The sequence below is a fragment of the Paramormyrops kingsleyae genome, chromosome 7 (assembly GCF_048594095.1).
Source record: "Paramormyrops kingsleyae isolate MSU_618 chromosome 7, PKINGS_0.4, whole genome shotgun sequence".
NCBI lineage: Eukaryota > Metazoa > Chordata > Actinopteri > Osteoglossiformes > Mormyridae > Paramormyrops > Paramormyrops kingsleyae.
Genome location: NC_132803.1, coordinates 24,122,152 through 24,149,918, shown reverse-complemented (window position 1 = coordinate 24,149,918; position 27,767 = coordinate 24,122,152). Strand labels below are relative to the sequence as shown.

Sequence of the window (27,767 nt, the reverse complement as noted above, 5' to 3'; positions counted from 1 at the left end):
TGTGTGTGTGTACGGCTGTCATATTAACCAAGTGAACGCCGTGCGGCTGAGTCTGGCTAGAGAAAGCTGCGCTGTTGTGACATTCCCTCCCATTTACATGTGAAGGGCTGTCCATGCCTTTACACTACCCGCGGGTCACCTCGTGACTGCTCAGAGAGTTCAGTCCCGCTCGAACGGGCGATGCTATGCCTCTCATGCATTTAGGGCTAATGCTGAAGCTAGAGATCGAAAGACATGTGATAGTTCATTCACACCTCTTGCAGGGGTGCAATAATATGTTTTATCTTTTTCATAGTTAAATGCAAAAACTCTTGAATGCATTGCTGCAAACCCCAAAATGCCCTTTTCTCGTTAAAGGAATTGCACCATCTTGGTCCTGGATGTTGTGTGGCTCTTGGTGTTTGGGTTTTGGAACGGCCACCCTTGGTGAGCGAGAAAGCTCTCGGACTGCAAAAGTGGCCTCGTAAGCTGCTCTCTGTGGTGATGGAGGAAGATGCCTGTAATGCTTGCAGTTGCTACTCTTGGGCTTTACTGCCCCCCACCCTCCCCATGCCTGTCTTCCCCTGTTCTTTCTTAAAATCCTGTTTCCTAATAGTGATACAGTGCGTTATTCTATATGAAGCCTTGAGCTGTTTGTTGGCAGGGAAGTCTGTAGCATTCTTTGGGTCTTTATAGCCTGGTTTGGCTCTGACAGATTGCTTTACGTTTAATGGCTTTTTCTCTTTTTGTTTGTCTCTCTTGGTCTTGACGTCGTGCTGAATCTTATGCCCTGCATCTGTCCTTGAGAGGACAAACCTCATCTGAAGCAGCACAATAGGTTATCTTGGAGTCATCACTTCCCAGGAATGGGCGGGTTTCCAAGCTCCCCAGTTGAAAATGTGCCACCAGACTGGTTTTTGACAAATCTGAATGCTCCCAGAAGACATTTGCTTAGAGACTGAGGCTTGCGTTTTGGTTGTCGTCCTCCGTGGGATGGCTGGTAGCCTGGGAGGGGGGCCTCCTAGTGCCATGAAGTGACGCTGCACGGTGACTGCATGGCAGCGACAGGTTCGATGGCTCCAGCTCTATTATTGATGAGATCCATGGCCAGAAATCCTGCCTCTCATGCTCCCCGGGGAATGTGGGAATTCAGACTCGTATCACAAAGAGGTTTATTCAGTGAGTGAGTAACAGGGTCCAGGAACACGTCTGCCTCCACCTCCTGTATTGACAGTGTGCTATGGTAAAATCTCTGGGTGCTCTCGCCCTGTACTGACATCTTAATCACTCATAACGCACATCAGTTGGGCAGGAAGAGTTAAAAGTGCCGTGCCAGGCTTTGGGCATGGTGGTAGGGTTCATAGTATTGGTATGAAATTGGTTTGTTGCAAAACTGGTTTGTTGCATGTTTTTGGAATCCTAGCAAGGATGTCCAAAGAATTATTCAGATGTTTGCATTTTGCTCTCACATTTAAGAGTGTGTATGATGTAGAGTGGGTGGTGTTACTTGGTAACAGAAAATACACCAGTTTTTAAATCTCTGTTCTCTGCCCCCACCTCAGGCTGGAGGAAACCCTCAGCACATAGATGAAGGCACTGCATGCATGCAGCAAGATGCAAATCACACTCCCCTTTGGAGAAATTAGTCGCGCTGGTCTTCGCTGCATTATTTATCACACGGCCGCGTGTGTTGGCTGCTGACGTTTGTCCCCCCCCCCCCCCCTCCCCCTGCCTCGGCTCCCCTGTTTTCCAGATACTGCTTAGCTTCACAGGGATCCTGGGTCTCACACTAATAATGCAGCTGATAATGACAGTTGTGGCCCCCAGTTGTGGTGACGATTGTGCCCTTTTTCCCCCCCTGTTTGTTGAGACTCCTCCATGAGCAGCAAATTAGCACTAAAAGCTAGTGTTGCAGTAGGTGCACATGAGAGATGCTCAGCATCTCTGCTCTGCTTGGGCCCTGGTGACTCGAACCCTGATTTCTCGGGCCTGTAGGAATAATCTGGCCTTTTTCCCTCCTTCCTTGTTTGGTAGGGCTAAAATGAAGACTGTAAAGGCTTATTATCCATGCTGTGTCCTGTTAAGAGGAAATGCTGTTAATAGACAGTGAATGAAAATAACCAGAAAGCTCTTCTATAGCTCAAGGCTTTCTCTCCTCGTCTGGCTCGTAGTGATGATGACAGCGTGCTAATTGGTATGGTGAGACTGAATCAGAGTCCTGCACCGGGACGGGTAACCGCAGATAGTTGCTGAAACAGGCGGATTTTAATGTTCTGGAATTATGCGGGCGGGGAATTCATTACACACGGGCGGGTAGCAGGTCAATCAAAACAGTATTGTAGCCTGCAACAATAACATATAAGCGAAAATATGTATGTATTAAACTATCATGTACAAATTGTCATCATCACAGTGTGTTCAGTATGTCAGGGGTACCTTATGGTGCCTTCGATTATTTCTCTCCAAGTCGGAACTCGGATGAAAACGTCAAGAAAAACGTTGGACAACGTCGGAAACACGCCTCTTTTATGACGTTGATGTCGGACGAGATTTCGTCGTCCGAGTTGACCCTGTGACGTAATTTCAACATGGCAGCTTACACACATAACCGTAAACAGTACCCTATCATGCAATATCAGATTTTTACCAAACTTGTTAGTGTCTTTGGTTTGTTTGTAGTTTGTTTGCTATGAATGTGCTAAAATATTTTATAAAGCTTTTAATGTGGTTTGACTAGTTTGTGTTTCTTGTTTGTTTGTCTCTCGGAAAAAATAATCTCACTCCAAATCTGCTAAAATATAAAGCAACAACACACAGCAGCGTGTTTATGGGGGCAGCCATGTTTGTTCCGAGATGTGGTGGCTCGAACGGGAGATTGTCGGACGTGATGTCACTCAACTCGGAATTTCCGAGTTCCGAGAGAAAAACGAACGCACCATTAGATAACCGCCTCGACAAACATTCACATACACGTCTGAATCCTTGCTGAAGCGTGTCATCGTGTTCTCTCTTTCACGCTCGTCACAGTATAGATAGCTTAGATCTATCTGATTTGATTTTGTGTTAAACTGACTTTTTCATTTCAATTCAAAATTCATGTAGGCCTAGCGCTCGTCACGTTGAGAGGTGCATAGAAAAAATAATTGTGTGTAATTTATCATGGGTACAGGCTGGTAACGGGCGGAATGTTAACGGACCCGGGCGGATGCGGATTTAACTTTGAAATAATCACGGGTGCACAGGCGGGTGTGGTGCTGTACTGTGCAGGTGCGGGCGGGTGCAGGTCTCCAAAAGTGGGCCCGTCCAGGACTCCGGACTGAATGTAGAATGAAATGCTGTTACTAAGAATGCTGGGTAATGCAGTTCTTATAAACATTATCCAGGCACCTGAAACTGCATCCAGGTGCTCTAGGATTTCAGTATTGAATACTTAGCTTGGCCTTCTGCTCTGAAATTCTCAGGTGTCTGCTTGCCCCACCCCAATGCTGTGTGATTGGTCAGATTAATGAGGAATGAGCTTCGTCATTGACTGATAGACTTCACTTTATGCGTGACACATGCATAGATCATCTTTGAGTAAACAAGTTTTTTTTATGTATTTATTTTTTTAAGAAAAATATATAGAAATTCAGAATGTTCCAGGAGTTAACATTTGTGCCTGTTTTAAAATGGACATGCTGCTTATAATATAGATGTTACAGGTTTTGTCTTTGGTGACTGAACACTGTTGTATCAATGGCACATTTTGAATAAACAGAAACCTCTGCTTGGCTTTTCTGCCAAGCATACGCAAGATAACTCGTGGAGCGTGTCATGGCATGTCTGTGATTAAGAGGTGCAATATCTCATTAGGCCGGCCCATTAAATCTCCCAAAGTTCAATTTAGCCGCTTAATATGACAAGTGGATGCTTGAAAGTATTCACGCACAAAGACGCCCCCCCATCGATGTCTTGATATCTTTATGCCATTCCCTCACACCTTTCATGGGCCGAGTCGGCCATCTCTCTCTCCAGCACGAGCTCGCTTTGTCGTATTACAAGCGTGCATTAAGGCAGAGTATTGTGTCTGCCGCCAGTGAAATAAGTATGTTATTTGACGGCTCTCATCTCGGAGTGGGGTAATTTGGGCGTGAGCAGCTCTGGCTGTAACCTGGGGCTGTTTGGTCGTGTCCCTGTTGATTGTGAGTGCAGGGCTCTGACTCACAAGCCTAGGCTTACCTCTCCGCTTGGTGACGCACAGTGTTAGTGCAGCACAGTTACACCACGGAGTCGCCATGCCGCTGTGTTCAGGTGACTGCAGTGAGCTTGCTGTACTGTACTGACCCATTTTCCCCCTCTCCTCTCAGGAAGAGCGGCCTGCCCACCCTGAGACAGACACTGCGGCAGAGAACAGACGGGCACTTTGACAGCAGGTGAGTGGCTAGCGCTGGCCCGGCGCTGCCGTATGCTACCGTGCCGTGGGTGTTCCTGACTGCACTGAGCTTTAGGAGCGACGCCTGAACTGCCTAGTGGCCATTTCGAGCTGCGCGTTTGCTGCAGGATGCTCTTGCTGTACCGGTCTGTACAGGTGGTTATTACTCACTGCCGGCTGACTGCTTACACCTTTACTGCTGCCTGATATTTAAGGCAGTTTGCTGACTCTTTAGATCCCCCAAAATGGCAGAAGGTGGCGTGGAAGTCATGACTGTTGGCGTTAATCAAGCCGATACTGCGTGTGAAGTCTAACAACTTCTCCTTTCATGCGGTTTGTCCCCTTGTACAAAAAGAGGCTTTACAGAAAGGTTAAGAAGCCATAAATATTGCAGGCTTATGTCTCAGATGAATTTATCTGTATTTCCTTACTGTAGAAGAAATCCATTGGGTTATTTGGGAAAAAAAAAGCTGTGATTCATCCATCTATCTATCTTACAAATTTACTTATCCAGTACTGGGTGAGAGGGGGCCCTGGATCACATCCCAGCAGTACCGGGCCTTCGGCAGGCGACACGCTGGACGGGATGCTTCTCGTTGGCATTGCTGAGTGCCCGTCGCAGGTTTAAATGTGAAGAGTGGCACCAGCTATGGAGGGCTGCCTTGGCACGGAGTGAGAGCCTTTATTTAGCAGCAGGAACGCCGCCTGCATCTTCTAAGACGGGAATATCCTGTCGGGTCACTTTGAATCACGCCAGCTCTCCCCCCCCCCATTACTTTCCTCCCACCAACAGCCTCTCTGAGGTGGTGAGGGGTGTTTTGGCTGTGGGGGTGCCCTAGGATGCCCCCATCTTCTCTCACCGTACCTCTGCTTTGCTTGCTGGACCCGTGACACTCTGCTTAAGAGCCAGTGTCACTCGCTTGCCCGGGGTACCGCAGCCCGTGGACGGGTGGGTTTAGACGTGCCCCACATGACCATGGTGCGGATGTGATGGGGGCAGCCAGCACCCTTCCTGCGATGGGCAGGGACGTGGGCGACGGGAATGACATCCCACCAAACGGCGGCGTGTCATCGCGGCAGCGCCGCCGCGAGCACGTCATCACTCCGGCGCCACCAGGCACGCGCCCGCCGCAGTGTCCTTGGGAAGCGGGCGGCTCTGGCAGCACGCGACCCGTGTCTTCCGCTCGCTCTCCAGGTTAGCCTGGCAGGCGGAGGTGCGATGGTGTCATTTCTGAGCCCCTGCCGGCTTGGCTGGGCACTAAATGCCGGGAGTCACAATATTGTGATGAGGATGATGTGTATGGGGGAGGAAGATTGGGGGGGGGGCATGAGCATCAGCGGCAGGAGCTTCTGCACAAAAACGTGTGATTTTCATGAGCTGTGCTTTCGGCCATGAGGCCGGTAAGGAGGGCGACGCTCTTCCATTAGCGAGAAACACCCTTCAGCCAGAGTGGAGCTGCTTAGTGCTTTTTCAGCTTAAAACCAGGTATTCTCAAAACACTTGCGCAGCAGTGAGTGTCTGCGCAGTTGGCAGCAGATACAGCGCCTCTGTGAATGTGCGCAGCTGGGCGCTTAACTGCCTGTGTTGACGGTTTATTTTCGAACGCCAGTATAGGGAACAAAGTAACACACAAGGTGATAGAAACAATTTATTAGCCGGCTTGTGAAGCGCTAGGTTTCGCAGGAAGCCTTGACGTTAATTGGAGCCGTAATAGACATTTTGATTGTGTTGAGTGACGCGCTTGCTGCTCTGTTTTATGTGGTCACAGTTCCGTAAACAGTGAGCCTGCACACGCTCAGTTCTGCCTTTTTCGCTCGTGCTCTGCTGCTTCTTCCCTGACGGCTATTTTGAAAGAAGGCGCGTCTTCCTGCAGGCTTCGTGTGTGTGCGCGCGTGTGTGCTTCGAGCTGCTGGTGTGTGCGCGCGCGCGTGTGCTTCGAGCTGCTGGTGTGTGCGTGCGTGCTTCGAGCTGCTGGTGTGCGCGCGCGCGCATGGTTCGAGCTGCTGGTGCGTGCGTGCGTGCTTCGAGCTGCTAGTGTGCGTGTGCGCGCATGTGCTTCGAGTTGCTAGTGTGCGTGCGCGCGCATGTGCTTCGAGCTGCTGGTGTGTGCGCGCGCTTCGAGCTGCTGGTGTGTGTGTGTGTGCGCGCGTGTGTGCTTCGAGCTGGCAGCAAGCTAGGACAAGGCCTGTGGGCTTTGGAGGCCACCTGCTTGTGTCTGCACGGTCGCTGTGCCATTCCTCGCAATTCTGAGTGTCCCCATCGCATGCCCGCCCATGGTGCTGCCGCAGAAATGCGACGCTGGCCTCCAGGTGGCCCAGACGTGACAGGTTAGCTGTGTCTTGCTATGTGACCCTCCCACTCGCCCGGCTAGTCTGTTCACAGCTGGTTCTTACGGGTGTTTTTCTGCCTCTAATAAGTTGCTCCTGGGTGGTTCTCCAGCTTGCTGCACCCTCCTGCCTGCCTGCTGTGTCCTGAGACCCGGGGAGTGTTTTCATTAGTGACACACCGGCAGCTTCCCGGCCCCGTGCCGCGTGACCTGTCGCAGAGCCGTCCCCGCCTGCCACTGCCACATTTATCCCTCTCAGAATTCCGCTCGCCACTCCAACACCTGGGAATTTGTGGAGCTGAGGGAAAGGCAGCTGGAGCTGGGCGGGGCTCTGGAAGTGGGGAGCCTGAGGTTGGTGGCGTGCTCCGGGGTCACAGGGCTGTTAAATGGGGGGGGGGGGGGGGGGGGGCAAGCAGAGAGCTGCTCAGCATTACTCTCCCGCGGCAGAGACCTGCTGTCCTCCCTGACAGCCTCCAGGCTCTAGAGTGTGCTTGGCGTTATTAAAAATCCAGAGCTTTGCTGAGAGAGGCTAATTTTTTTCTTCTTCCTTTTTTTCTGGCTGTCTGTCTGCTCCTGTGAGGAGGCTGAGGTCCACACGCTCAGCCAAGCCCCCCCCCAACCCCCCCCCCCCCCCCCCCGCTGCCCTGTGTGTTTCTCCCAGATGCTTCACTAAGCAGCATGTCTGTCTGTCTGCGTGTGTATGTGTCTGTATGTGTGTGTGTCTGTCTGTCTGCGTGTGTATGTGTGTATGTGTGTGTGTCTGTCTGTCGCTGTGTGTGTGTGTCTGTCTGCGTGTGTATGTGTCTGTATGTCTGCGTGTGTATGTGTGTATGTGTGTGTGTCTGTCTGTCGCTGTGTGTGTCTGTCTGTCTGCGTGTGTATGTGTGTGTATGTATGTGTGTGTGTCTGTCTGTCACTGTGTGTGTGTGTCTGTCTGTCTGCATGTGTATGTGTCTGTCTGTCACTGTGCGTGTGTGTGTGTGTGTGTGTGACTGTCTGTCTGTCACTGTGTGTGTGTGTGACTGTCTGTCTGTCACTGTGTGTGTGTGTCTGTGTGTGTCTGTCTCTGCATGTGTGTGTGTGTGTGTGTGACTGTGTGGATTGGCCGGTCATGGCCGGCTGCCATCTCGAGCCCCTCTGCCAGACCCGTGGATCACTGCGGTAAAGCTTTTGCTTGCCTGTGAGACCCTCTTTCCGCAAATGATTTCTGCGAGATTAAGATGGAGATTGGAATTGAGCTGAACTAATCAGGGCTCCAGCTCCAAACTGCCCCCCACCCCCTCCTCCCCCCTGGATGTTGTGGCCCCTAGAGTTTCTATGCATTCAGCCCCTCCCCCCCCTCCCCGCATAGTGCTGTGAGGCAGGGCAGTCGGCGGGGGAATGCGGGGGTGCTCTTCCTCTGTCCACCTCATGGTCTCGCTGGTATACGTGTACTTCCTCATTGAAACCGGCCGCCCCCCCCCTTCCGGAGGTGCGATCCCGCGGCCAGGGGCCCAGAAGCTGCTCTGCCGTTGTGACACGGCCCACCCCGCTGCTTTCGGCAGGAACAGATGGTGCCGCAAGGTCCCGCACAGCAAGGTGGGGCCAGTGAGAGAGCGAGCAGGCGAGAGAGAGACCAGGCATGCAAATCTCTCCCTTTCATAACTTCGTCTGCTATGCAAATCTTATGTCCCTCCTCTCCGATTCTGCAGTCGTGTTCCTGCTGTCAGGGATCATAAATATCCCCCCAGTGTAACAGAAATGAGGGATGGGTTTTGGTGGTGGTGGGGGGGGGCGGGGGTCAGACCGACCCCTCCTCCTTCTCCCCCCTCCCGATCGCTTACTCAGCAAAAGGTCATGTCCACTCGAGGTCACCTGAGCCCATGCTGGTCGGCAGAGTGACCCACCGTGCCCCCCCCACCCCCCCTTGCTAATTGCAGGGAGGGAGTTGTGCAGAGATGAAGCACACAGCTTTGTCTCTGCCCCATTAACACATAGATGGCCTGACACTTCCTCAAAGGACTTTCCCTTAAGCCGCTGCTGAGAGGTGCTGCTGTGTCGGCCGTCATCCGCGTCCTGCCCTTTAAAGCAGCTCCGCCTGTATGCAAGTTTCTGTTTTATTTTGTAAATTCGTCACCATGTTCACACTACGTAATTATACTAATCTGATGTCCACAGAGTCAAACCCCCCCCAAGCTGGACGGAAGCGAGCTGATCCTTCACTTTAGCCCACCTCATAAATAAATATATATGTTTGGATTCTCCAGATGGTGGTTTGAGGGATAATCCATGCCGTGGCTGTTTGTTGTTTTTGAAAATGCATCCTGAAACAAAAAGCTCTGCTCATCCTTTTTTAATTCTCGGTGAAGGCCCCCAGAAGGCTGTAATCTTTGTTAAAAGGTTTTCCCAGCCCCCTTCCTCACCCAGATGTGGCCTCGTTTCCTAAGAGCCTTGCAGGCACGTAACAGGACTCAGGATAAATAGATTCTTTTCAATATCCTGATGAAGATAACATTTTAGTAGGTACTTTTGATTCTGGTGTCGCGAGAGGGATCGGCGAGCCTGATTGGCCACTGCTTGGCATGGGGTGGGCTGACAGGGCGTGGTATTGGAGCACTGGCGAGTGCCGCTTCTTTGGCGCGCGCTTCCTGCCGGCCATGTGCGTCGGCTGTTTCGAGCCTCTGCATCACACTAGACCCATCGTGGTAATTAAATCCCCCGTTCGTGTTTGGCCGGGACTGGCCGCGAGTGTCCCTGTGGGAAGACTGGGATCTGCACAGTTGGCATTAATGGCCACGCATCCCGCATTTAATTAGGCCTGCGTGTTTTCTCTCGTTAAGTGCTCTGAAAGCCCGTGTGCTGAGGTCGCCGGCACCCGGCTCCTCTTCCTCCTGAAAGCTCGGCTGTTTATGGCGGCCGTGTGCTAAGCACAGAGGGCCTCTCTAGTGCCGGGCCGCGGTACGTGGCTGCGAGCAGATTACCTGCTGAGACCTTTATTCTCTGCAGCTGGCCGTTTCCGTCCAGGCCTGAGCATTAGGCTTTTCAAAGAGCCCCCCCCCCGCTACCTCACTGGCCTTTTCCGCTGCTGTAAATGGCTGAGCGTCCCCCCGCTGCGCTGCCCCTGTGGCCCTTTGGGGGGCGCTCTCAGGTGTGTTCTCGCAGGCCACCAGCTGCGCTGTATAATGGGTTAGAACCGCGCTGTAATCTAATGTTCCGTGGGTTACCGCTGCCGTGTACAGCGCAATCGGGGCTCTATCATCATGCCGACACCTGCCTCCGGAGCTTTAAAGATGGCGGCGTGTGATTCTAGGCCAAACCCTCCCCACTCCGTTATCAGCACGGCCTGCATGATCACTCGTATCTGCGCTCTCAGAGAAACAAAACCCGACTTTGTGTTCCTCCCCAGCTGCTGTGCGGTTGTTTGTCTCCTTCAGCATTTCAATGAAATTAACATTCTCCCTGGCTGTCTGGCTTGGCTGTGCTACTGAAGGCAGCATCATCTGCTTCCGAGGCTCCGTGACCAATGGAGAGCTGTAGTTTTTCTGAAGCTTGGTGGTTTGAGTCTGTGTGTGTGTGTGTGTGTGTGTGTGTGTGTACAGCAGGCATACTGTAGATCATGCTCAGTATTGCCAACCCCTGTCACACTGCATTGTGGGAAATTGTTAGCAAATTTTACATATACATTTTATTTGTTTATTCAAATGTACATTTGGACAAATCCTAAGCTTACATGTTCCTCCAGTGTTTTCATTTTCAATTCAATTTCAATTTTACTTTTTAAACTTCGCCGTGGCAGTTAAGGGTATGCTCAGCACAGGAGTAGATGTGGCCTGATTGATGTGGGCTGATTGATGTGGCCTGATTGATGTGGCATGGCCCGCTCGGACTCCTGATCCTCCTGCCTGGACCGCAGAGTGTCTGCGAGCTGAGCCTGTGCCTTCCGTATGGTGCTCGCCGACATTGTCCTTTCCGATGTTTAGCTTGAGCTACATGAGCCCTGTCACACTGCAGCGCTGTAAAGTCTGGGGACACATTTCCATAACGGGCCTCGTGCTCCGGCTCCCATGTGGCCACTAAACTCAGGAAACTCTGCTCAGCTGAGCAGTCATGGTCGCCTGAGCCCGGTGCTGACGGCCTTGATGCAGCTTATCGCTGTCATCTTGGTGTGTCCCCCCCCCGCCAACGGCAGGCTTTCTGTGGTGCTTCTTTATGCCCCTCCTGGCGCTGTTTTCCAGTACACTGTGTTCAAACTAGAGGCCTCGACCGGACTCTGGCCAAACAGTCTCATGTATTTTCCGATACCGAACAGGTCGGTTTTATGTACGCTCCACATGTCATCCACACGGCGGCGCATGCAGTAGCCTTACTGCTGCATGCACATTCTCAGCCGCGTGCTAACATGTCGTTAGCGTGGAAGTTCTTCACTGTGAGTGAAGACGACACAAAGCTTGCAATTTGTAATACATGTAAAGCCAAAGTAAACTGTGGGGGAACCACTGCGAAAACGTGGTGAAACATCGGATGTAAACTTTAAACTGAAGAGGAATAACCATTAAAATTGCAAAGCTAGCTAAGGTTTCTTCGTATGACAGAGTAAAAATGTTTTAGCGAAACTTTAGCCCCCTGTACTATAATACGATATGAAAAAGCCTGAACTTCATCTTACTTACTAGTAATAAGTATAAGTGCATAACATGCAATGTTGGTATTAATAATATTACCCTGCACCTATTATTATTTGGTAGAGTATAGTACACTTCCAATTTATTTGGAGATTTGTAACCTGTGGACTTTTTATTTTAAGTTTTTTTTTTAAGTTAAATGTCGTGTTATCTGGTGAATTTAAACATGGTAAATATGTCAGATAAAGTTGGGCATTCAACAACTCATTTTCAGTTAATTATTTGTACCTCTTTCCAGTCACAGACCAAAAGAAAAGAAAAGATCCTGTAACTTTTGGGGGAAATAGCAAAGTTTAAAGATCTCTTTTATTATGAAAATAAAATTTTGCATTGAAGAAAAATTGATTTTTGTTTGTGCATCGGTATTGCCAGGTCACATTTGTAAAAGAAATCGGAATTGGCCACGAAAATTGCAGTCGGTGCATCTCTAGTTTAATCCCTGCTGAACTGAAGCATGGTGAAGTGGAGCTATTTGTGTGTTTATTAAAGGGTACTGTATTGCTGAAAATACCCTTATCCATTCCCTTTGATCACATGACTGGGGTCTGTGTTACGATTGGCCTAGAGATTGCCTTCAGTTCAGAGGTGCAGAAAGGGGTCTTCTTTAATTTATATCTGATTGCTGTCTCGCTTTTTTCCATAGTGCTTCATCAACAACACAAAGCTAGTGATTCCTTTCTGTAAATACAGCCATGTATGACTAACGTGACTGTAGGTTCTCATGACGGAATTATCCATTTGTGCGGTTCACTCCTGCCTCGTGCAGACATTCCGCTCCACACCTCTGCATCCCAGCAGTGCATGCTTTATCCATTTTTACCCTCCTGCCCATGCTGCCCTCCACCTCGCTGCCTCCCCAGCTCCCCTGCTGAGAAACACTCCCGGATAAAGCCACAACAAGGTGTAAGCCTCTAAAGGGTTTATGAGTCGGTCTCCCTGAACGGAGATCATCCCCTGGAGGTGGCAGAGGGTGGTGGGCGGCTTGAGCTTTGATTCCTTGGAAATGTCTGGAGACTGTCTGGCTGTGTGTATCACAACGGCCCCCTGGCAGAGCGTGGCGTGGGGGATAATGTCCCGGTGAATGGGTGGAGTGGGAACACCATCTAGATAGCGTGCGAGTAAACAGGCCAGCTGCCCGTTTGCCGGCCTGCCACCCTAACCGGTGTTGCAGGTTCCCGGCGAGCTCATAGCCCCCATCCACGGACAGAAGGGCCATTAAGACCATCTGCACGTCTGCGGCGCCGAGGCGTCACTGGAGCCATTCAGGTCTAACAGCGGGGGCTTGTAGCTCGGGATCTGGGCACATTAAGTGCCGTACGCTGTAAATTTGGGTGCTCCTTTCTCTCTCTCTCTCTCGGTGGGACGCAGGATGAATGCAGAAGGGAGGGTGGGTTTGTTTTTCTTAAACCCAGCCTGTTTCTGCTCTGTACTGCTGGCGTTCAGGCTAATGAGAGGCTGGGCAGGTCTCGCCCGGAGGCAGGCCAGTGAGCCGAATACCGCTTGTTAAATCAGGGTGGGAGAGGGAGACCTGAGCGGCAAGAGCACATTCAGACGCAAACGAGCAGCTTTATTACGCCGATAATACCGGCCCTGTCTGCTCCATTAACATGTTAACATTAAGATGTTTTAAGCAGATATTGCATCCCCCAGCTGAAAGGAGTGTGTAAAGTCATTCCGTACCTTTACAAGAACAGACTTACGTTAGCGAAATTGAAGAGGGTCTTACAAGGGCCCTCAGAAAGTGGTGTGAAAATTAAATTCTGAGGGCAAGGCTCTCGTCCAGTAAGCTAGCATGTCCCTGGCTGAGCCACTGGATGGATGGTGACTGGTCCCCAAAATGCAGCACAGCAACACCGCAACACATCCACCTTGGGAGATTTGTGTCAGAGGGCCCAGGGGCGCGGTGGAGGACAGGACCTTCAGCAGGTCGGCACCGAATCGAGATCGACACCAAAGGGGTTTCTGCAAAACTAAATATATGCATGTGTGTCGATGTGTGCAGGAAATGAACATGTACTATGAAAATGCATCCGTAGTCAGTAATGTAATGGGAAATGCCGCATTTTTAAATGCGCCTCTCTAAGAGCTGTAGCTGTAGGTGGTTATGGATATTATTAGGCATCGTTTTTCACATGCCAAGTTAGAGCCAAACTCTGTTATGTCTCCACGTCTGAAAATGTGTCGCATTATAGAACAAATACTGCGGATGGAAAGACAAAGAACCCAGAAGTTAGATTTCACTAAAACTTGATTCACGATTGAAATTTGTTACACATCCTGAACTTACATTGGTTTCTTAGGGTCATTCTGTGGATATTGTGTCTTCAATTTTCCAGAAATTACTGGACATCTTTGCTGTGGAAAGTCAACAACAGTTGCCTGTATTATGCAGATCGCTGTCCCCACCGGTGCAAAATATCGGTTTACTGACTAAGGTAATCAGCTTTATTTAGCTTGTTTTTAACGCTTCAGAGATTTCAGTACAGCTGAACTCCAATTAGGTCCCGTATTGTGCTCTGACAGTCGGCGCACACGGCGGCGATGCTCTGAGTGGGGATTCAGCGCCCGCCGCAGCTGCTCTTTGCCGTCATGTTTCCGTCACGGAAAGGCCCGGGTGTGTAACTGCGTGTGTGGGGGGGGGGGTGTTTGAGGTGCCGATGGGAGCGCCGGCCCCTTCACGGCAGAGCCGCCTTGCCAGCGGCCTCCGGCTTTCCCATTAACATTTACTTGGGATTGCCCTAGAATACATGTTTTGTGGTAAAAACATCAGGGTATGAAGATGCCACAGGAATGTGACTCCTGAGAAGGGGTAGGGAATTTCTTTGGGACAAATTCTATCCATCTTGCCAACAACTCTGCCCTTGATGGGATATGAAAAAGCGGAAAGGTCTCACTGCAGGTCAGGCGAGATGCAGGGGGGAAATGCTCATGGTGTCGCCATGACAGAATGATCCACGGGTGATTAGCGAGGGAGAAGTTGATGGGGTTTTGTGGAAGTGACCCTCGGTGAAGGCTAGCAGGACTCTGCCTCTGTGTGATCGTACAGATCTGATGGAGATAACAGCCGTGGAACGGTTTGGGTCAGCTCTGCATCATGGCTGCCGTGTCCCACACAGCACGGGATCGAGGCAGACGACATTTCCTGGTTGAATCAGCTGCCGGATGCGGCAGGGGGGTGTGAAAGGAAGCTGAAGAGCTTGTTTGAACTGTGCTCAGTTACGCGGGGGCTTATCTGCGAACGGTAAACAAACACGGAGCCGGATTGGACCAGCCCCGGCTCGGCAGCGACGCGAGCCGTCAGGGCAATACAGGGAAATGCGGAATACTGAAATGCACGCCCAAGCATGTGGTTTGGGGTCAAAGGTCACCTCTGATTTCACCAAGGGTCTGTGTAAGCGTATGGGGGTGGGGTGTCTGTCTGGCTAAATTACAGCGTGTTTGGCTCACTCTAAGGCAGGAAAGGGCTGCTGATCTATCAGGGCAGTGTGTTTTGTGGTTGATATTATTTGTGCATAATTTAATTATGCTGGCACCTTTCGTAAATATTTTTGTAATGTAAATATGAATGTATTGTGCAGTATTCTCAGGTTTGAATTGGTGTATAATATTATGATCAAGAAATTGACTGAATCTATCCAATGTGTGCAGCATGTAACTGAACTCATCCTAGTAACACACAATGTCTTGGTTGAAAGCAAACCAGTGGAACGTAGCTGGGCAGTGCTGACTGGTTAGCTGACTGGTTCTGGAGAGCTGCGGCTTGCCAGCTGAAAGGGGCCGCTTGTGCTGTGCCGTCCTGCGGTTCCCTCCCCTCCTCCTCCTTGCTGCTGCTCTCCTTTCCCCAGTCGGGGGCTCTGTGCTGATCTGGGCCGCTCTAACCCCCTCTGCTCCTGGCCAAAAATAACTGCAGATGTGGGGTTCAGTCGTTAGAGGTGTAATTTGTGGCAGGTGCTTGTGTATGGTACTGTCCTCTGCTGTCTTTTACTATTACTGTTATTGTTCTTATTCTTCTTCCTCTTATTATTAACAGCAACAATAATAATAATGATATGATTATTATGACTCTATGCTGCTGTATTGTGTGTTGTGTGGCACCAGGGGCCCATGGGTGGGATTATTGGCTGCGGGTCGGATTCATGCCCCAAGCTGCCATGTCTTCCAAGAGGATGCGTGGGTTCTCTCTGGGGACACTGGTTTATTAACTCAATCCAAAAATGTTTAGCGACTTGTCTCCAAGCTGTGCATTGTGTGTGTATGCGGCCTGCAGCAGACGGCTGTCCAATCCAGGGTGTCCCCCTGCCTATTACCCTGTACTTCCCGTGATAGGCTGCTGGCTACACCTCTGCGTATGATGAGCGAATGGTTGCAGCAGCGACGGTATGTCGTGGGAAGACTAAGACCTGTGCAAGAGTCAGGGGTGTTTTAATGGCAAAGTACAGAGCAGCTGGATAAGCCTTGGGCATGTGACGTATTCTGTATTTGCACAGCTCTGCTTGTTCACTCTCAGCTGTGGAAAGCATTCATTCATTTTCGGGGAATCGGCTGTTAAGCCAAGCTGGTGGAATTCGGTGTAATTTCTGCATTAGGATGTTGGATGTGGGTCCCATTGTTTGGATTTTTCAGATGTCAAGTGCTGCTACCAGTTTATCAGTCCTGGCAGTCAGCAGCAGATGGATCAGACCATCCATTGTCAATACTCTGTTTTTTTTTTCTTGGACACAGATATCTTTTTTACAGAGTAAGACAGAAAACCACTTTAGCAATATTTTGCTCACAAACTTAATCAGTGGCTTTTGCAGTGACCAGTCAGTTGGCCTTTGTCATTAAGCTGCAGTAGTGGCTTTCTGTTTAGCGGGTGAGGTCATGAGGATCCAGGTCCCCTGGGGGGGCTTTCTGTCGGGGTGACACACGGGGGCGTGGTGATCGTATGTGGCGGTCAGCATGTTGTGCAGAGGTTAACATGTTGTTGTAGCCCCCCCTCGCCTCCAGCCTGCCCCCCACATGTTTCAGCACCTCCACAGCCACCGGCATGCTGATGGATCACTTTCTGGCGTTCAAGTCAACCTCATCTTGGGGGGAGTATTTACGAGGCTCTGCGTCCGCCGGCATGGGTACCTCCCAGCTGTGCCTCCGCCCAGGTCACACGGCACCGATAAGGGCCCGGGCGCTTGGCCGCGCCGCCTGTTTATCTGCCTCGCGGGGGGGTGGAGTGTTAGGGTAATACGTCCCACACCGCGTGTTGAGATCCTCTGCATGTCAGCCGCTCATGTTTCCTCCTGCTGCTCCTCCTGCAGGCGAGGTCGGGAGCAGGCGGCCGGCAGCCCGTGGGGAGGGCTGGGGAGCGCATGAGGAGACCGAGCCCTGGGCCCCGGGTCCCGACGCAGAGCGCAGCCAGCGACGCAGCCAGAGGGGAGCGGCCGCAGGAGGAGGAGCGCAGCCATGGTAATGCTGGGTGTGTGTGTGTGTGTGTGTCTATGTGTGTGTGTGTGTGTGTGTGTCTGTGTGTGTGAGAGTGAGAGAGAGAGAGAGAGAGAGAGAGAGAGAGAGAGGAAAGAGACCAGTTCAGAGAGCTTGTTTCTTCTTTGCTTATCGTGCTCGGTAACGCCCCATGCCGGCGTGTTGGGACCCTGAAGTGCAGGAGCTGCTCTCCCACTGCTGTGAGGGTGACCCCCCCCCCCCCCATCTTTCTGAGGAATCCCCTGTGGCTCTGCAGGGGAAAGCGAGAAGGCCTGGGCGAAGCTTCACCTGGTTTCACAGCCTCCATGTGGGGGGGGGGGGGGGGGTATCACCTTGTGATTAATACCCCCCCCTCCACTAGCTCTGAGAGTAGAGCCTCAGGAGACTGCAGAATATGAATTATTGAAGCCAGAGATGGGGGGTGTTCATAAATAACCCTGGGTAATGAACACTGCAGGGAGACGGAGATGACCTTGGGCTCTGCTTCCCTCTGCTCTGCTCTGCTCTCTCTCCATCTTCAGCCTCCTCTGGCCGGCTTTTGGCATGTCGATAGGGATGGAGCCAGCAGCCGCTTCCTGCTTGCTGTTCGCAGAGTCGTGCCACTGCTCCGTTCCACTTTGCCCCGCTCTGAAAAAAATAAAAGGATAAATGTTTAATGCCTCCTCTGTCCGACCTCCCCTTTACCACTCCAGCCCTCCGTCATGCAATCCCTCGGATTACGCCGAGCTTCTCTGTCACGGTGTGGTGCGATGTCACCCATCCCTTCGTCCCAGAATGCAGCAGCCCTGTGTCTTAAAGTAGCTCCCGCTGGGCAAGCTCCCCCCGCGGCTCCCTTGGGTGTGTGAGTGCCCGCTGCCCTTCCTCTCTAATGGCTGCCCGGCCGGCCGTGTGTCTGAGACTAGTGTTCTGCTCTTGGTTTGTGAGTGCCTGCCTCGCCATGCCTTTAAGGGCGTATCCCAGAGTCGCCGACGGCTGCGATTAAAGGTCCGATTGAGGCCGCGCTCATCTCTCCCATATGTGACCCCTGCAGCCTTTAAGAGTCACGCAGGCCGTCGGCAAACAGGCCGAGTCCTGCTTAGGTCCTGCCTGGATGCTGATAGATGCCAGTCACTAACAGCAGCACCCGTCTTCATGCTGCAGCCAAGCCATTAGTCGCTCACAGCCTCTAATTATAATCGAGGTGCCCCCCTTTGTTTTCGTGTGTGTTTCTTGGAGCTGTCACTTTGCAGGCAGTCTGAGGCTTTTTTTGGTAACATGGCTCAAGAAAAAACAGAAACGGCGAAGTGATGAATTATCACACTGGCGTTTCTAAAGTGTCTTTCACAAGTGAAGAACACGGGGAGGGAAGATTCATAATGTAGATGTGAGCAAATGTCAGATCTGAGAGCTGCCTCTCCTGTGGGAATTTTCACAGTCCGTGACACACACACACACACACACACTCATTGCACACTCTTCACTCACAAACTCACACATGCATGCACGTGAGTCCATACGTGCACACTCACATGTATATGTGTACACGCACGCACACACAAACACGTGTGCATGCACATACTCGCACACTCACATCACACACATCACACACAAAGCATGCATAGTGTTAATATTCATATCATTAATTTCTATGGACATAACCTTAATCCTGACTTAACCCTACCCAGCCCTAACCTTACAGCAACCGTAAGTAACCAGACAAAATACAAGGCATTTTTAAGTTTTTTGATTGCAGTCACAGATTTGTATAAAATGGGGGTTTACATTGTATGGGCCTGAAAAGCGCCCTCAGATATCCCCACAGCACGGTGAGCACAAAGCCAGGCGCGCTGACGAGCGTCTGCAGCGGCGATCAGGCTGCCCGAGCCTGCATGTGACCATCTCCAGGCTGCTGCCGTTGGCTGTCAGGTGCAGGGCCACCCTTGTAAACGGCTGTGATTTACAGCGTGGCCCTGAGCCTGGGGGGCCACTGTCGTGGCAGTTCTGCCTGTCGCCATGTGTTTTATAGCGACGCGCCGCGCTACATTAGCCACGCCTCATAAACCAGCGGCTGTGCCCCTCCCCCCTGATGCCCGCTGGTGCGTAGCGGCGGCAGAGGGAAGCCCATGCGCGCTGTGTCGTGTCACTGTCGCCGGAGCTCGCTGCGTACACGTCCGACGGCGAGGGGCCTGTGTGCATCAGCGGACACCTAAATCGGCAGGCGGGAGCTTACGCCCCTTCCGTTCCGGTAATGCATAGTCTGTGCTCATCCATGGAAGGAAAGCCGGGGAGCCACTATTCTCTGGCCAGCCATTGGGGGGGGGGGGGTGGGATAGGCACGGACTGGGGGGGGGGGGGGCTGACTCTCTGACCCTTAACCCAGCAGCATCAGCCAGGTTGGGGTTGGCTGGGGTTAGAGTCAGTGCTGGGGGGACTCGCACATTGTGAAGAAGAGCTTGGAGCTGTGTGACCTCATTCGATTAATGGGGGAGGGGGCATTTCTGATGAGATTTTCCTCTGTACCTGTCAGCCTGAAGGCAAACACAGACTGATACTGTGATGTGTGTTTGTGTGTGTGTGGTGTATATATGTGTGTGTGTGTGTGTGTGTCTTTTTGTGGCGTGTGTGTGTGTGTTGCTCCCCCTCGTGCCCCAATAAGGGGGGGGAGCGAAGGCCACTGGTGAGTCTCTGACACAGCTGCCTTTTATAAATGGCCGCCACTGAAGGGCATCAGCTCCATGCTCATCGCCCTCCTGCCATAGAAACGTGCTGAGTGATCGATTCGTGCAGTAACATGGAGGTGAACGCCATTTCAGGGCATCGTCTAAACAACTGCTTTTAATGACTCTCCCGTGTCGGCCTGTAAGATGTCGTGGGGTTTTTGGGTGGGTGTTTAGTGGGCTGTTGGGAGTGGGGCGGGCTGTTTATCGTCCTCAGGATTTTCGGGTCATTTCCCATCCTCACAGAGGTCCATCCGCTCGTTCGGCAACGATGACCGCCACGTGATGGCGAAGCACTCTGGCATCTACCCGTCGCCGGAGGAGCTGGAGGCTGTGCAGACCCTGGTGTCCACGGTGGAGTGTGCTCTCAAGCACGTCTCTGACTGGCTGGACGAGCTGAACCGTCCCGCCGCCGCCTCCCAGGAGCCCGAAAGCAACGGCTCGGACGACGGAGCCAAGTAGGCGGAGCCACGCGCCGTCACCGCCTCAGTTGTGATTTCTGGGTATTTTTGTGGGTCCGTTTACTTACGTTTGTTTGGTTTTGGGTGTTAATGGGGACCGAGAAGCTCTCTGTACGGTACTCCCCTGCCATGGCATGATGGGGAAACCGCGTGTAGCCCCTGACGGCTCCCGTGTCGCTTGCCGCCCCAAGTAGGGAGCCCAGCGGGGGGGTGCTGTGCGGCGTGGTGCGGGTCGGCCTGGTGGCCAAGGGCCTGCTCATCAAGGAGGACATGGATCTGGAGCTGGTGCTGATGTGCCGGGAGAAGCCCACAGAGACACTGCTGCACACGGTGTGCGAGAGGCTGCCGCTGCACATCAAGGTAAGGGCCGCGGGGAACCCGGTGCTGTGCCCACCGACTATACCGGGCTCTGCCCACACTGGGACCTCCCCCCCTTGCCTGGCACACGCCTGCAGAATATACCCAGAGCGCTGGCCTGAAAGCGGCCCGATGCCCCACCCCCCACACAAACACATGGAGCCAAAAGATTTAAAGATCCGTTTGACGAACAAGGCTCTAATTAGTGGCGGCTCCAGAACGGGAATGTGTGCTGCCAGTAATAGGTATTTCTCATGCGCCCGCCGCATCTGCGGTCTCGCTGGGGTGGGGGCTTATTCGTAACCTGAACCGGGGGGGGCGGCTTGTTTACGTGGAGTCAAGGGAGAGGCACTGCATCACATGCAGCCTCTGCTGACACACTGGAATTTATCATATCGACTGTAACGGGAAGAAGATCCTGTGCCTGACTCAGGGGGCCTGGCCTGGGGTGGCGCGGGACGCCGCAGTGCACGCAGCATTCGTCACAGAGTTGGGAGCGGCCTGCGGGCCGGGTGCTGATTAGCGGTGTGTTCAGGGTGTGTATGTACGTCTTTCTGTGTGTGCGTGTTAGTGAGCGTGTCACAGCTGATGGCAGTGTTTGTCTGAGCACACCCCCCCGCTCCCCCCACACCCCCTGACACTGGCTTGTCCCGCCCACAGAAACTGACCGAGGAGCCGTATGAGGTGACGGACTCGGTGCGGGAGGCGGCCATCTTGGTGCACGGCACCTCCGAGCCCAAGCTGACGCTGAAGGTGACCCTGACCTCTCTGCAGATGAGGGAGGAGGGCGGCCAGGAGGATGAAGGTAACCAAGGTGAGGGCGCGTCAGTGACAGGAGGGGGCCACGTGGAGGGGTTGGGCTCCATCTGGCATTTCGGGGTAGCTTTGATCTCTACACTTAGCTGTCCACGTTCCCTTCGGATCTGCTGAACACAATGCACCGGCATATATCTGCCCTTAGCCGCCGCTGATTATTGAGTACCATGTTGTAGGCTTCAGCCCTGTATGGAGAACGCAGTGGGACAAGGAGGTAAGGTGTGAGGAGCTGGACTAGCCCCATTTCTGTTGGGTTGACTAAGGATGCAGACTCGAACTCGGCGCCACCTGCTGGCGAAGCAGCAGAAGATGTGCCTGGCTTGTGCAGGATCGCCTTGCACCTTTGACCGACTGGCCTTCCCTGGTCTCCCCTGGGCCGCTGGAGACCTGCTGCGTGAGACCTCGCTTTGTCCTTCCCGCGGATGCTCCACTTCCTGCAGGTTGCACTCTTCTCTAGGTTCTCAGGCAGAGGCGTGCAGATCTGACCTGGGATTTGGCTCTGTCCGGCCTCTGGACTCCGGGTTGTTGCACGGCGAGCCGCTCTCATGCCCATCCATGCGGTGCTTCAGAGACGCCTCGATCGTATCATGACCCGCTGCGGATGAAGGGGAGCCGTGAGCCCCACTAATCCCCCGTCTTAATGGCGTAAAAACCGGGGACGTGCCGCCACACTGGCCCTGCCCGCTGTGGGAACGCATCGACCCGATCCCGGGCCTTCTCAAACGCTTCAAAGCTGGCATTGAAGTTTCTTCAGGGAGTTCCCCGATAATCTGCCCCTAGCTGATGGAAGAGCTTTGCTGTGTGTGTGTCTGTGTGTTTAATAAGCAGACGGTGTTTCCACATTCCGAGCTCATCCCGTTAGATTAGACCTTAAACTCGGCAACGTTGCCCAGATAGCCCCTATCTACAGAAGCGTAATTAGATTACGATTAGTCATGGGGAGGGACATGATCAATGGTGTGTACGTCTCTGTGCACTCCTAATGGCTGCAGCCGCATTACTATTCTCCGTTGGCCTCCTCGGCGCCGATGGGGAGACCCTCCTGCATGCTGCGCGATGCGTTTCAAGCGGCCTGGTCTCACTGGCCCGGTGAAGGAGACGCGCTCCTTCTCATGCTCCTTCTCGTGCTCCTGGGCATGCAGACCTCCACCACTCGCATGCCTCTCTGTTCCTTCACTCACACACAGAGGGAATCCGAATCCGGAGGGGATGGCCGTGCCCTGCCCGTTCAGCACAGCGTTTGTCTGTGACAGAGGCTGGGGGAGGGGGGGCTCGCCAGGGGCCCATTGGGATGCGCCAAATGAGCGATGAGACCGGGAGGGGGGGCAGTAAATCAGGCCGAAATCCCTGCTCTCCAGGGGCCAGGTCAAGGGCTCTGTCAGCGACAAAACCAGTTCATCTCCCAGAAGTCAAACTGGGACGATTCATTATTGCACTGGGAGCAGAGTCTGCCTGCTGCTTGTTTACAGACTGGCCTCAGATGGATTTTATTTTTTTTTATTATTTTTTTTTTTTTATATGAAGTCATGAACATTTAGCTACAAACGCATAAAACGTTGGTTTCAAACACCACTTTGGGGAGCTTATACCATTTTGTAAGTGGCAGACTGCCATGATTAAAATAGTAAGTCACAGGCTTGAATTAATGATTAATTATGCTTTTTACGATTGGCTCTGCATGTATTTTCTGCACTTATTTGCAGTGTGATGTAATTTAACTCTTTTCCACTGACTAGTTCCATCTCTACTCATTGTCTGAACTGAATAAATGTGGATCAGCCCATCCCTACCAAAAACCTGTATACACACCGGCCCTTTGCAGATAAGATTGGCCACCGCTGCTCTAGGTTACTCTGGAAGTTTGTTTTGATTTAATAAAAAAAAAAATCTTTATTTTTTACTGTTTAGAACTTTATTTGCCCCCAAAACTGCTGAAAGTGAGGCATCTGCAGCGTCCTCTGAGAATGGGGCGTTTGTCGTCTCTGAGCTCCGACCTCCCTAGCTGTCCCCGGAGTCGCCAGAGATCTGCCCCCCCTCCCTGTCGGGTGACACGTGCTGACCTGGTACAGCTGCAGTTGCGGCTGCAACAAACATTTATTTGCTTAACGAAAGAAGGAAGAATAGAGCTGTGGATAGGACTGTCGCGCCGACCGACCAGCCGCTGCCGCAGTCCCCACGCTCAATGTCTGTCTTCTGTTCTCTTCTGCTCTTTCCACCAGTAGAGCGCACTGAGCCAGCAGAAGCGCCCGACCTGCTGGACCGGCAGAGCTGTCTGGTCGCTCTGGCGTCTCTGCGACATGCCAAATGGTTCCAGGTTGGCCTCCTCCTTACCTTGCTCCCCATCAGCCTTATGGTGTCGGCCAGCTGCCTCGCTTGTCTGCCGGCCCGCTCTCAGTAGCCCAAAAGATAAACACACAAGGCTACAAAAGCAGAATTTGGCACATTTCTCCTTTGGCTTCCTCTTTAAAGCTGCTTTTAAACAGCACATTTGTGCGCCCCCCCCCCCCCCGACTTGTGTGCTCCTGTGCCACCTCCAGCTCTGTTTAGTGTGTGGTCGCCTGTTCTGGACTGTGTGTGGGACACTCCGCATTAACCCCCCACTCCCCCCCACCTCACCTCTAGGCGCGAGTGAACGGCTTGAAGTCCTGTGTAATCGTGCTGAGAATCCTGCGGGACAGGTGCAACAGGGTACCTGCATGGGAACCTCTCAAGGGATGGGTGAGTGCCCTGGGGCATGCTGGGAAGGCAGTGGTGCATGCTGGGATGTTTGAGGCCCGGACTCCTTTGTTCAACCTTAGTGTCAGCCTGTTATGTAACGGCACACAATGGAGAATGGCACAAAAATGGAGATAACATTCCCCAAAATGACTGTTTTGCTGTAGTGGGTATTTACTGGTCTCTGTCGAGTAACTCCTCATATCAGTAATGTGTGGCAGCAGGGGGGATAGAGATTGATAGCTACCCAGCTGCCCTTGTTGTACCTCACTGTAGTGAATAACCTACGCTGATTGAGCAGATACCCGCACATGTAAGTGGGGAAATAGATTAAGTGTGTTACCGCCCCCCCCCCCCCCCCCACTCCTCTCCGACTTGATGACAGCCTCTGGAGCTGATCTGTGAGAAAGCCATCGCCACATGCAGCCGGCCGCTGGGGGCGGGCGAGGCCCTGCGCAGGGTGATGGAGTGTCTGGCCTCTGGCATCCTGCTCCCAGGTAAGGGGCGGCGTGGGGGGGCGGGGGGCCGCAGAATCCCGTGGCTATTGCCTGCTGAGGCTCACGCTGCTCTTAAAGGACGGCAGTGAGTTGCTCTTTGCTGGATACGGGGGGGATCTCCACTCCCCTGGGGGTCCGACCTTGTAGCCGGACGGGAGGTGATGGGATGCCGGTTGTCTCTCCAAGGCGGCCCAGGCTTACACGACCCGTGCGAGAAGGAGCAAACGGACACGCTGTCCGCCATGACGGTGCAGGAGGCGGAGGCAGTCACTGCCAGTGCCCAGGTAAGAGCGGGCTGTCCCGGATTTGGGCAGAGGGATCCCCTTTACCCAGCCCTCTCTGCAAGCCGATCACTGCCCCGTGCGGATTCTCCCCCGGCTCGTACCCTGGATAGTGCCATGCCATGTCACTGCGAGCTTATACGTGTCTGGGTGTGTTTAGTGAGCGAGCCGGTTTCCCATGAGGCCCTGGGGCAGCCCCTCGCACTGTAGTCAAAGTCGCAGTGCAGCTCTGCTCCCATGAATCTGTAATCTGCGAAGCATTAAGACTCCACCCAATGATGAGGGGCTCCTTTACCTTCCCCCCCCCCCCCCCCCAGGTCTTTCTGTAAGAGCTGTATAATGCATTAATGCCAGGCTCACACAGTGTATGTATCACTGGTATATTAAGGCCCCCTGCAGCATCTGTCTGTCAAACTGTTCATGCCAATACATTCTGACTAGAGCTTAAAATGTCATGTGGTGCTTGTTGAGGGGATTCCTAAGTAATGGCTGGAGATTTAATGCCAGACACGACGCTGTCAGCTAAATAGAAATAAAATTTGAATGCGTGTCATTATCAATTTGGGATATGCTGTTTAAGATGTACCCGAGAGCTACACTTGTAGGAAGGTTCCCGGATCATTACCGACGTGTTCTTCTTTTGGGTCGCTAAGGACCGTAATAGCATTGTTTTTGCTTTGTGGATAGCAAGTCACAAATATAAGAAGCCTAAAAATGTTATATTTTAAAGTATCACAGGAAGACACCCACGTCTCTTCAAGGTATTAAATAAATAAATTTCCTGCCTAGTACTTGGTGTATTTTTGGAAAGGGAGCTAAATCTTTAAGTGAAGTGTGATAAATGTGTAGGTCGTCAAGTAATTTTTTCCCTCAGGAGTCCCGTCATACTGGCTGGGGGTAAACGGACCTAAAAATGAGTTTGCGCCTTATTTCCGGCCCGTTTGAGCAGAGAAGCTAATGGCAGCGCTTCCGCTGCAGTCCGCTCGCTCACCGTGTCATCTGTGCCGAGGATGGGCTCCGGGCTCCGGGCTCCGGGCTCCCGGCTCTGTCCTGGCCTACTGTCCTCTAGCTTCCTCATTACCTAAACATGGCTCCCCCTCCTCTGTTCCTGCTTATCTGCAGATGACGGGTTTGTCTCCTTGCTCATTAACCTTTGTGTTCCAGCATGCCCTTCGGCTTCTGGCTTTTGGGCAGATCTACAAGGTCCTGGAGATGGACCCTCTGCCATCAAGCAAACCCTCCCAGAAGTACTTGTGGTCAGAAAAAGAAGGTACCTGTCTCTGACTGTCTCTCTGTCTGTGTCTCTGACTGTCTCTCTGTCTGTGTCTCTGACTGTCTCTCTGTCTGTGTCTCTGACTGTCTCTCTGTCTGTGTCTCTGACTGTCTCTCTGTCTGTGTCTGACTGTCTCTCTGTCTGTGTCTGACTGTCTCTCTGTCTGTGTCTCTGACTGTCTCTCTGTCTGTGTCTCTGACTGTCTCTCTGTCTGTGTCTCTGACTGTCTCTCTGTCTGCGTGTCTGACTGTCTCTCTGTCTGTGTCTGACTGTCTCTCTGTCTGTGTCTCTGACTGTCTCTCTGTCTGTGTCTGACTGTCTCTCTGTCTGTGTCTCTGACTGTCTCTCTGTCTCTGTCTGACTGTCTCTCTGTCTGTGTCTCTGACTGTCTCTCTGTCTGTGTCTCTGACTGTCTCTCTGTCTGTGTCTGACTGTCTCTCTGTCTGTGTCTCTGACTGTCTCTCTGTCTGGGTCTCTGACTGTCTGGATCTCTGACTGTATCTCTGTCTGGGTCTCTGACTGTCTGGGTCTCTGACTGTCTCTCTGTCTCGGTCTCTGACTGTCTGGATTTCTGACTGTCTCTCTGTCTGGGTCTCTGACTGTCTGGGTCTCTGACTGTCTCTCTGTCTGGGTCTCTGACTGTCTCTCTGTCTGGTTCTCTTAGAGATGCACCAATTGTAATTTTCTTGGCCTATTATGATTTAAGATTTTTTTGCCCATACCAATTTTTGCTGATTGCAGTTTTCTTTCTAAGAACTATAAGTGACAGCATATGCAAACAGAATCAGCTTTTCTTCAATGCAGAATTTTATTTTCATAATAAAAGAAAATTGTTATACTTTACAAGTTACAGGATCTTCTCTCACCTAAGTCTCAGTAAAGTGCTCTGTGACTGGAAAGATGTACAAACGACAATTAACTGAAAATGAGTTGCTGTATGCCCAACATTATCTGGCATATTTTACTTTACCAAAGAAGAGCAGGTGCAACAGCATTAAATAACAAAACAAATGTCAGTTACTTATATCATTTTCCATGATATAAATTCATGTTTAAATTCACCGGATAACACGATATTGGCCTTTTTCTCTTTTTTTACTCATCTTAAAATAAAAAGTCCTCAGGTTACAAACCTCCAAATAAAACTGAAGTGTACTATACTCTACCAAATAATAATAGGTGCAGGGTAATATTGTTAATACCAACATCGCATGTTATGCACATACAATTCTTACATTGCTAGTAAGCTAGATTAAGATCAGGCTTTTTCATGCTGTCATACTGCATGGACATTATAGCGCAGACAGTTAGCGCAAGTTTCACTGAAATATTTTCATTCTGTCCTAGAAAAAAACCCTAGCTAGCTTTGCAATTTTAACGATTATTCCTTTTCAAGATTAATTGTGAAGAACCTCCACGGTACCCTGTTGTTAGTGCGTGGTTGTGAGCCTGCATGCGGCTGTGAGGCTTTAAAATGGACTGTAAATGGTGTAAAATGGACTGGTTTTGTATCGGAAATACAAGAGACTGATCGGCCGGTCTCCGGTCAGGTCGAGCACGCTGAAAATTGTCCGAGTCCGTTCCCTGGCCGATCGATCAGGCGCATCTCTAGTCTGTCTGTCTATGTATCTGTCTCTGTCTGTCTGGTTCTCTGTCTCTCTGTCTGTCTGTTTGGTTCTCTGTTTGGTTCTCTGTCTGGTTCTCTGTCTGTTTGTCTGTCTGCTTGACTGTGTCTGTCTGGTTCTCTCTGTCTGTCTGGTTCTCTCTGTCTGTGTTTCTTTGTTTGATTCTCTGCCTGCATGCCTGCCCTCCCCATCTGACAGTACTGTGCCTTTG

General features: G+C 51.8%; 1 protein-coding gene across 18 annotated transcripts in view; it reads left to right on the top strand.

Annotated features, from left to right (window-relative positions):
* strbp (spermatid perinuclear RNA binding protein) overlaps positions 1 to 27,767 on the top strand; it is a 53,338-nt gene that overhangs the window by 12,213 nt on the left and 13,358 nt on the right. For 6 of the 18 annotated variants that reach the window (XM_023831825.2, XM_023831837.2, XM_023831827.2 and 3 more), the window contains 10 exons: positions 4,326 to 4,391; positions 16,673 to 16,820; positions 19,778 to 19,989; positions 20,184 to 20,352; positions 21,010 to 21,163; positions 23,385 to 23,479; positions 23,788 to 23,883; positions 24,266 to 24,377; positions 24,564 to 24,661; positions 25,823 to 25,928. In XM_023831825.2, the coding sequence (XP_023687593.2) occupies positions 16,818 to 16,820; positions 19,778 to 19,989; positions 20,184 to 20,352; positions 21,010 to 21,163; positions 23,385 to 23,479; positions 23,788 to 23,883; positions 24,266 to 24,377; positions 24,564 to 24,661; positions 25,823 to 25,928 (1,045 nt within the window). In that variant the 5' untranslated portion in view covers positions 4,326 to 4,391; positions 16,673 to 16,817. Of the gene's footprint in view, positions 1 to 4,325; positions 4,392 to 16,672; positions 16,821 to 19,777; positions 20,035 to 20,183; positions 20,353 to 21,009; positions 21,164 to 23,384; positions 23,480 to 23,787; positions 23,884 to 24,265; positions 24,378 to 24,563; positions 24,662 to 25,822; positions 25,929 to 27,767 lie in introns of those variants that run through there. The other 12 variants (XM_023831834.2, XM_023831840.2, XM_023831831.2 and 9 more) reach the window with 8 other exon arrangements.